Source organism: Alligator sinensis, unplaced genomic scaffold (genome assembly GCF_000455745.1).
Source record: "Alligator sinensis unplaced genomic scaffold, ASM45574v1 scaffold165_1, whole genome shotgun sequence".
NCBI classification, from domain to species: domain Eukaryota; kingdom Metazoa; phylum Chordata; order Crocodylia; family Alligatoridae; genus Alligator; species Alligator sinensis.
This window is the reverse complement of record NW_005842054.1, coordinates 771,417-781,847: the sequence shown is the minus strand read 5'-3', so window position 1 is coordinate 781,847 and position 10,431 is coordinate 771,417. Positions and strand designations below refer to the sequence as shown.

General features: G+C 43.6%; 1 protein-coding gene across 4 annotated transcripts in view; it reads right to left on the bottom strand.

The window, feature by feature from the left end:
* Window positions 1–300: 300 nt before the first annotated feature.
* Window positions 301–10,431, bottom strand: part of MPPED2 (metallophosphoesterase domain containing 2) — a 147,041-nt gene continuing 136,910 nt past the window's right edge. For all 4 annotated transcript variants that reach the window (XM_006022922.3, XM_025203345.1, XM_025203344.1 and 1 more), the window contains exons 6-7: window positions 5,695–5,808; window positions 301–1,675 (exon numbers count right to left, since the gene is read on the bottom strand). In XM_006022922.3, the coding sequence (XP_006022984.1) occupies window positions 1,557–1,675; window positions 5,695–5,808 (233 nt within the window). In that variant the 3' untranslated portion in view covers window positions 301–1,556. The remainder of the gene's footprint in view (window positions 1,676–5,694; window positions 5,809–10,431) is intronic.

Genomic DNA, 10,431 nt, shown 5'->3' with positions numbered 1-10,431 from the left:
CTGTCTGGCATAGTATCCTATGAGCCTTAACAGCACGTAAACTCAGATCACATTGAATTACAGCATCTGAAGATGAAACTACCTCTGTCTAAAAGCTATGGAAAGATAGATGGTAGGTGGACGGAAGGAAAAGTCCACTGAGTGCTTTATCGACCTAGCTGCCATTCCATGAATGGGGTGCAATAAAAATTTATTGAAAAATTAGAAAAAGTTGTTACTTATTCTAATCAACCCCCATGGGAATGTTAACACCACAGACAAAGCCAAAGACTCCTTAACACTGCGCATTTTAAAAATCTTGCAATTTTATTTGCATATAAAGGCTGCTAGATATTATATCACAATAAATTTAAAGAAACAACTGCTTTTCTAAATTCCATTAACAAGGTAACATAAAACAGAACAAAGCTCAATAGCATTTACAGTGGTAGAACAGAAATAACTATCTGCAACAATATTTTGTGCTAGCAAGATTGCATTTACACACAGTGCAAAATAAGAAAAAAAAAGAAAATTTGAAAGACAATTCAAGAATATTTAAATATAAAGGACAACTAAGCCTTATTTTAGTGAGGCTTGATTGTATCCATTTGATTCTATACATGCCTGAAACTGCACAAAGATTTAACTCAAGCTCTTGAAGGCCTTGAGCACTTGGAAAATGTGTCACATCCTTCATAATTTAGATGTTCTGTACAGTATAATTTTGCAGATGCTATACTGGCAATATTAAATTCCTAGCTTAGTTATAATGCACAAAAAATACATATATATATAAATTCATATTTAAAAGGAGTCCGCATTTACATTTTTTTACTGCATGAAACACCTGCTCTTTGCAGCTTTCATTCCCATATTTTTAAAGCTAAAATAATTTAAAAAAACAAACAAAACAATAAAAAGGTAGATACTTACATACGGGCTGCAGCTATCTATTATCAGTCTTTAGGGTATAAAGTAGGCAGACAAACAAGTATGAAGTCTATTCTCCCCTTGTTGCACATTACTGCTAATAGGAGGGAGTTACAGTACATGCACACACACCAAGGGGCAAAATAGATCCCCTCATCATGTTTACATTACTAAAAAAGGTGTGCTATAAATGGGGGGGAGAGAGAGAAGAAGCATATGTTTAGGACTAGAAAAAAATTACATTATAAAACAAATTCAAACAATAACATAAGTTGTGCAAATTTGGGTGTTTTTAAAATGCTGCCTTTTTAGCTTATAATATAATATTAAAATAAGGTCTCTTACTTATTAAAAGAAAGCTTGGCTGTCCTTTTGAGAACACTATTACAATTTACAATGGCAAGTTTACTAAAAAAAACCCAAAACAACAAAAAAGGTCATTTTACAAATTCACAATGCTTGATCAATTTAAAATGGATGCTGCATTTCCAAAAAGCACAACCTCTATATTTTTCTTTTTTTGTACCAGCAATTTACAAAAAACCCCACGTAATTTGGAAATAAACATGTAAGAGAATGTAAGTTTTATAATTAGAAAATGGCAGTTTATAGACCTTCCCCAGTTCCAGCTGTGCAGTAGTGCTTCATGATCCTTGAGGGGTTGGAAGGTCAAATATAATTGGAGGATTGGTTGGTTGAAAGCTGACTGTACATGTTGAGGCATTGATATACGTTGTGTAACCGTCCGTCATAATGCCATAACCTGTAGGGAGAATGTGTCACACTTACTGTAACGTAAATGCTGACCTAATGCAGTGCCCACAGGCAGAAGAAATAAAAGCTTCTTGTGAGGGCACTGCTTTGAAATCAAACTAAAATGTTTTGTTTTTCAAAATGTTAGAAACTTCTGAAAGCTACTAATTAAAGTTTCAATTAGAAAAAAAATGCATCGTGTTGTATCTGATATAAGAACAACTCTGTGGGTGGATGGGTGGGGATGAACACAGCTTTCTGATCAGCTGTAGAGATGTTTCCAAAACTGTACAGGACACAACACATTTTCCTTCTTTCCTATAGTTTTGCATACCTCTAGCCAGCTAGAAAAAGGACCAATCAGGAACAAGAAATTTGATACAAGCTCCAGTTTTTTTCAGGCATTTTGATGAACCCATTGTGTGCTCTCCAAGTTCAGACAAGCCATGAAAGCACCCACTGTGCTTTCATGACAGCTAGCCAACCTTGCACTAGCTATCATGAAAGATCTTGGTTTGGAGGCTGCCTGCACTGGTGTTCCCACTGGCTTGCTAAGCCTCAGAAAACCAAACAGGAGGTAAGAAAATGTGTTTTCTATAGGTTGGCTCACTAATGTAGACAATGGATGTGACTAGTGGCTCTAACCCAAAGACACAGGAAATGAAAGCCTAGCTGGATGGGTTAAAGTGACTTAAGAAAGGGACCTAGGGACCTGCGGCAATGGATAATTTCATACTGTTGATAGGACATTGGCTTCAAATCCTCCCATGGAAAAAAATAAAACAATTCCTAAAGCTGCTGTTGAGCACTTGCTTGGAAAATTGTGAACATTACCACTACCAACAGAAAGGGATCTAAATGACAGTGTAATAATGTAGGTGTACCTGGTGCTCCATGTGGCTGCTCTTCAGAGCTTGTCCCCAGGGACTGGCCTCTTCCCTCTTGACCCAAGAGGAGGTTCAAGTTCAAGTTATCATAGAATGGACTTAAATTAGATCAGGCACAGATGGGACAGATCTAGGAATGGATTCAGGCAGGGGAGGGCTGTCAACGAGCCTTTACACAGAGGGTCCTTGAAAAGGCACTCTGGCATGCAGCAGGTTACCCTGGGTGGGGTAGGGGAGGCTGCAGCCAGAAGTGTGCTCGCCATAGCAGCCTAACCTGTGGTCCTGGGGTCTGGCCAGGCTCCGGTTTTGGGTCTCATGTGCTGCCCTGCTTTTTTTCCAGATCTCCCGGGGTCAAAAAAACACCTCAGTGCTTCAAGGTAGCAGCACAGGGAGCACCAGCATGTGTGGTATATGGCACCACAGACAGGTCTGCAGTGCCACATAACACACACCCACACTCATCTGGACACAGCCTAGGAGTTTAACTCCAAGTTTTCTGTTTTGCTCCATGCAAAGGATCCAGGTGTCCGGCATAAGGAGCTGGCTGGTAATTCCCTTATATAGGGATGTTGTAGTCAGTGTAAGTCAGTTCTATGCCACCCATTCTTGGCTGGCCTGGTGTGAGCCATGATGAGATGTGGTTAGAATGCCTTGTGCTCCTGTAATTCTGGACAGATGGAATAAATTCCAAGAGCCCATTCAAGAAAGGAGAGGATGCATTTTAAAGGGCCTCCTCCAACCTCCTTTTCTCAGGTGTCCTGGGATAATTCCTCAGATCTACCTCAAGTAGGGGATTAAATAACATGAAGGTCTCCTATTGGTAGATTTGCTTGGTCCTTGCTTGGCTGGACTTTCCGGTAGTTTGCTGCTGTGATAAAGGACTGCATGGTGCACTCGGGGCTCCTTCACCACTTACTTCTGCGCGGTACAGTTTGCCTTTCCTGTCTGTTGTGGTACTGTGCCTGGGGTCCAAAGACAATGTCCCAGGAACAGACATTTGATACTTTTCTCACTGAGAGGCACGGAAAAATGAAGGAGAGGGACGCCACCAGTTTCTTGCTCCTGATTAGACCTTCATATATGAGAGGGAACTTTCATTGTTTGTTCTGGAGAGGTATGCTACTGATAAATAATTTAGTTTTTACAGTATTGAGCATTGTTGCATAACATGTAAGGCAAGATGTGCACTATCAAAGTGTCTATCAGAATAATTACTACACCACTACTGTGTGGTCTGTCTATATCATTTTATTTATTTAAATTATTTACACGTATTTAAGTTTTGATTTAGATCAGTGGGAAGAAATAGAGGTTAAAAAATAATCAACTGACTTGGAGCAAATTTGTGATCCAAATAATCTGTGCTAAATCTCTTGTTTTGAATGGATAATGGGTGTATGTATTTGAGAGCAGAATTTGGTTGAATTAATTACACCTTACGCCAACTTTTAGCCTCAGTACAATGTAGATCTTCACTTTAGTCAGATAAGCAGGGTTTGGAACTTTGGAATGAAACTCCCCCCTTTTTCTGGTGTGTGGGTCACCATCCCTACTTGTGAGGTTTAAATGCAAGATGTTGTACATGAAGCCACAATGTTTTCTCATACTGATCTTGAACACCAAGAGACCTTTTCTCTCCATGAGCTGAAAGCTATTACTGCTGGAAGTTTGATTACTTTAAGCTTACAATGCACCTACATAGTATGAAGGTAATTTGAATGTTCTGGTTGGAAGTCTTCTTGTATTCACTCATCATTAATATCTGAGCATTAATATTTATACAAAATGTCCAATCTTTTACTGAATGCATTAGAGTGCTGCTATTCATGCCAATATAGTTAAGGTTGCATCAGTATTTCCATTATAAACTCCTTATTTACAGTTCTTTATAACCAGAAATAAAAATTCACTGCATAAAGTCATAAGGGCTTTGGAAAAATCAACAATGCCAAGCAAGTAAGCTCTCTTTTCTTCTACAAAGTTCTCCAACTCTGTATGCGTGCAGAGCTTAATTAGAGTCAACAGACAAAACTCAAGGGGGGGAAATAAAAGCATTTAATGTGTAATTTTCAGTTCTAGGGTCACAGAGTCTCAAGATCTCTGCTTAGGCAGGATTCCTAGTCTTTCCCTCACTGGAACATGAAAGCCGCAAAAACAAATTTGTTAAATATTGAAACCTTCCAAAATGTATTTAACAATCTTTCATTCCCTTCCACCTCCACTAAGGGTGCTTGTTGTTTCTGAAGTTTCCCACTTGGCCTGCTTGATATGAAAATCAAAATGGAGAAAGAGATCTTCCAAAACAGGGGTGGCCAACCTGCAGCATGCATGGTACAAGTGGCACAGGCAGCCTCCATGTGTGGCACATGGCAGATCAGGGAAGGAACAGATAGCACAGCAGTATATAGGACAGAAAGCAGAGCAGCAGATTAGGCAGAGGAATGGGATCAGAGTGGCACTCAGGGATGGCACAGGGCTTAATTTGTGGCATGCCTGCCAAAACGGCTGGCCCCCACTGTTCCAAAGTAAGTTTTGTTGAGGCTAAAGGAAACCGCACAACATGAAGGGCATTCTAGAATGGCTTCTGAAATGTACTTGAACAAATCATGGTGCTTTCTGCTCTCCCCGTCCCACTCCCTTCACCATGAAGGGCTCCTTTTTCTCTTCTTGCAGATACTGTAGCTGCCTCACTGAAGCAAGCATTCTCCAGACTGCCCTCTCTTTTCTAGCCTCCTCTGATGACTCCTCTACTTGGATTAATTGAGACTTTCCAGTGTTACGACAGGATAGTTCTCACTTGGCTCTGAATCCCTTGCATGTGGAGGGAACCTCAGATGCTTTCAAATCTGTTGCAATTGGAACTGCTAGCAAATAACTTCATGCAGGGCAGATTTTGTAGAGCAACAGCTGTGGGTATGTTGGAATCATGTGAGCGCCTAAGATTTTAAAATATAAGTATCTAAATGGCTCCTAAACCTTTGTTTTAGCATCCAAGGCCTGAGTTTTCAGTGTTGAGCATTCAGCATTTTCAATTTTATTATAGCAACTTATAATGAATCAAAAATCCACAGCTGGCCTGAAGTGCCACAGAGATCTGTCACGCTCCTCGTACTGCATGTCGGGGAGCCTTACTTTTGCTTACCTTCATGAATTCCACCAAAGACATGGAGCTTGGGCCGTACTCGCCGCTGCACTGTGTTTAACAGTTCCACACAGCCAACTCTCTGCAGTTCCTTTGGAACCCAGTCTCGAAAACCTGAGGGCAAAATGCAATCAATACGCTTAATTTTCTCTATTCAGGTAAGGTTTCATTTAGTCTTTCAGGAAGTCATAATTTACTGAAGGTTTATTACATTACCTGTAATCCTAACCTCTCCATTAAAGCATACAATGGCTTTTAAGAAACTTTTCACTGTCACTTTGTCTTCCTTAGGTTCCTGAGATTCCACCCCCTCACCCTTTCCTCTTCCCTGCTCGCTCCCTGAAATAATGTTTCTCTTTATGTGAGCTCATTTATTAAACTACAAGTTGACCCTCTTCTTCATGAGTTGAGGCCCTGTGACATTTGTTCCTAGCAGTGTCACAATTTTCCCCTTCCATTTCTCTTATTTCCACTCTTCTGCTGTTGGCTGCTGTTGCAGCAGTCAACCTAAGGTTCCAGTTCACTCTCTAGAGAGAGCACACTGCAAGGATCATGTGTCTTCTTCCTGGTATCACTGCCACCTTAGGGCTCCTATACACGTGTGGAGCCTGGAAATCCAGCGCATTGGACCAGACTTGACTGAGTCTGCTGGAGCACAGAAATTAACAGACTCTGGCATCTTTCCGCAGCACATGTATTAGCATCCCTGCACATCTCCACGCTGAAAAATGGTGGCGGGGCACCTTGAAATAAAACATGTTCCATGAGCTTTAGTTCAAAGCACCTGCTACCATTTTTTCAGTGCAGGGATGATGATACACATGACGCAACGGCACATTTAATTAGCGTGGCTTGCTAATTAAAGTCCGGCGCCGCATCCCACAACATGTGTAAAAAAGCCTCTAGAGCTTTAAATGACATCTTCTGCCACAACTTTTACAGGAGCAGGGTCTGTTAGTATTGGGTTACTACTGAGCCCCAGTCACTGACAATAGGCTGCACAGAGCAATAGTGAAACGGCTCCCAGTAAGCTGGTGCTAATTGACTACTTCTAAAGTAAAAGCCACTTAGTTCAATAGATAATACGGAAAATCCATAAAACTTAACATCAATTATTACAAAAGTCTGCTGTCTGGACTATTACAGCATAGACATGCATTCATAAGGGCTGAGAAGAACTGTGGGGAATAAAAGATAAATTATGTCTGAAAGAAGGAAGCATATTTGCCCTTGGTATTACTCTTCTGACTTCAAAGTAGTTACAACAGGGAAGAATTTGGCACAGGCTAATTAAATGTAGTGGAACATAAATCTAACTATCTTTGAAGACTATTTGTAGACCAACAGCTGATGCACATGATATCACAACTCTACAAACATGACTTTTGGGTATGTCTGTACTTCGGGTACCGGCAGTACTTCGGGTATGTGGAGATTTCAGACTCAACGGGCATGCCTACACGTGCATATTAATGTGACGTAAACTCTGGTGCTTATCATGAAGAGTACATTTGCATGTACAAATGGGATCACAGGACGCTGAGCCAAGTCAGAGCAGCCCCAGCTGGCAGGGGGCCCAGGGGTCACCTTGCCAACCTGGGGCTGCTCCAACCCAGCTCAATGTGCTGCGGAGGGCCTGGCTGGGACACAGAACGGTGCTCCGGTTGGGGCTAGCCAGCAAGCAGCCCCCACACTGAAGCACCTTTGTGCCCCAGCCAGTCAAGGCAGCATCTACACGTACACTGCTTCAGAGTAAAAAACTGCGCAGCAGGGTAGTACTTGTATTTGTGAAGTTTATTAGTTTACTCCAGCCTAACAGCCCTGCACATGTAGACATGGAGACATTTACTGCAGAGCTAATTAGCCTACTCAGAAAACATCTTGTGTAGACATGTCCAGTATCTCCATTTGCAGGCACTATAGTAAGAACTTGAATCTCTGACTCCCTGATCTGTGCTGGCACTTTAAACATGGGAGCACACTGCATTTACAAGATGACAGCAATGCATCTGAAACTTAGTTCATTACCTCTTAAAAAATGAAAACGTAAGTATTGTTGAAAGAATTCAATTAAAAAATATTGTGATGTTTCTGAGACCAATGTACACTATGTGAACCCAATATACAGAAGACAGATTGGCAACCCACTGAAATCTAGTAGCCACGAAAAGTTATAAACATGCTCATACTTTTATGCTTCTTGCGGCAAATAAAAAACAGATTACATGTAAAAGAATATTCATTCTGATCAAGTTGCTGCTTTTCAATGCACAGTTCATTCCACTAGAGTAGGTGTTACATCACTGATCTGCTGAAGACAGAAGCTGGCTCTGGTGGACGTAAAGGTAACCTGCACATCTTTTTATAGTATTCCCCTGATAGTGGTATGTGCTGAACGCCACTTCTAACTAGGCTCAGGTAAGCACTGAGCATATTATTGGCTCTGTTGCTGCAATTCAGTCCAACCAGGCTGGATGCCGTGGCACCTATGGGTCTCTTCAGCTAGCTCTGATGCCTTAGCACAGTGGGAACCAACCTTTTTCGCAGGTGTGCCACTATCTCCAAATGGCACTATGATCCCCTTCCTCCATCCAATCTGCTGCTCTGCCTTCTGGTACCTACTCTCTGGTCCCGGCCAGATCTCCTCTGCTTTTTGCTTCCTGCCTTGTGCCCCCTGTCCGATCTTCTGCTCTACTTTCTGCTTCCTGCTCTAGCTGCTGCTTAATTGCCTGTCCCTTCTGTGATCTACCACGTGGCTTATACACAGGCTGTCTGCGCCACTTGTGACATTCATGCTACAGGCTAGGCTGGCAGCATCTACCCTAACACATATTGAAGTCCTGACATCACAGCTATCTTGAAACTCTGCTGGAATGCTGAGTTGCCTTGATGCATTTAAATGCCTTTTCTCAGCACTTCATGCAGTTTGAAAATAGTTCTTTATATGTATTGGCTCAGATTCTCATCTGGTGTAAAACTTCCTAGTTCTACTCAAGTCAATATAACATTCAAATTAGTGAAAGTATTTTGATTTACATAAGCATAGGGTCTGGCCCTTGGAATTCAAAAAGAATACTAGAAACTTGGCAGAACTACACAATCTGTTAAAACTAAAAAGTACTTATATGAACTTTCTCACCTCAGTAAGCCAACATTATAGGAAGCAGATCCTTCATTTATATTATAAATTGTTACTTAAGTAAATTGAATCCCCTGGAGTCAACAGAGCTGTTACAATTTATGTCAATAGAGCTCTAGACTTTATGGGCACGTCCACACAAGCAAGCATATGGCTTGCAGCAGCTCATATAGAAGTGGTGCAAATTTGAGCTGGGGCTTTTTGCCTTTGTTGTGTGACAAATTGTGCCACTTAACGAAATAACCCTGCCTGGCTCCTCCTGGATCTGCAGCCAGGGGCAGCTAGAGCCTAGGGCCAGCACCTATGCTGCCCCAGCAGTATAAAAAGCTGCCCTGTCCTGCCCCATCAGTACAAAAAGCTGCCATGTCAAGTAGCTCAGGGCTACTCACTCTCAGGAGCTTCTGGGGCCCAGCCAATTGGTGCCTGGGGACACTACCCCCTGTGCCAGCTGGACTGCTGAAGCAGCCCCGAGACTTCCCTGCACCCTCTACCCACTGCAGCAGTCTGGAAGTGGGGTGGGGGCTGCTGCCTGGCTGTGCCCCTGCTGTGTCCCGGCCAGACCCGGATGAGGCATCTGCCCCTCTGGACAAGCTGCCAGTGGGCTGTGGCTGCAGAGTTGGCCTTTGTGTGGCACTACTGCCATGTGTGCCCCCTGCTCGGCCATCTGGGCAGCTATCTCCCAGAAGATGTTCCAGGTGTGGTGGCCTGATTTGAACTGTCAAAGCATGTCCTCGTGGCCCCAATTGGCCAGGAGGTCAGCCACAGCCAGCTGGGCCCAAGGTGCCAGCTCTGAGCAGACAGGGTCCTGCCACTGGCCTCCCTAGCAGGAATTCTGGTGTTCCCTATTGGAAAACTGAAAAATCCCTGATAAAAAAATTCCAAAGTCACTCGTAAAAACCCCCAAAATCCATGTTTCTCCACAAGTAAAACAAAAAACGACTATAGAGAGAGAGAGAGACAGAGAGACAGCGATCAGTTGGGCAATGTTTTACTGATATATCTAGTGTTAAAGCAATGTGGAAGCAATGTGGAGACAGGGTCTCTATCATAATAAAGTGAATTCTAAATACGTTTCATGAATTCATGAATGTATGAATATATGTTTTGCTGCCCCCCCAGGGCTACACCCCCCAACAGGCACTACGCCCCACCCCCCAGGGGTTACAGCCCCCCACATGGGCTACAGCCTTCCCACAGGGGCCACGGCCCCCCCCACAAGGCTATAGACCCCCAACAGGGGCCTTGGCCCCCTCACAGGGGTTACGGCCCCCATGTGGGCTACCCCCCCTACAGGGCCCACATGCCCCTCCCCACCCAAGCTTGCTCCTCCAGCCCCCTGGATTGCTGCCCCGCCTGGCCCCATCACCCACCAGCTCTTGCAGTCCCTCCCGATGGGGGGACTGCCCCCCAGCCTACCCCCACTCCCTCAGACCTCCCCAATGGCTGCTCGCCTGGCCCCATCCCCCACTTGCACCCCTAGACCCCCATGGCAGCAGGGGGCAGCAGGGCCCAGGTTGGGGCTGCTGGGGCTGTCACCTGGCTCTGCATTGTGCGTGGGGACCTGAGTAACCCCAACAGCAGCTGGAACTGCTGGTAAG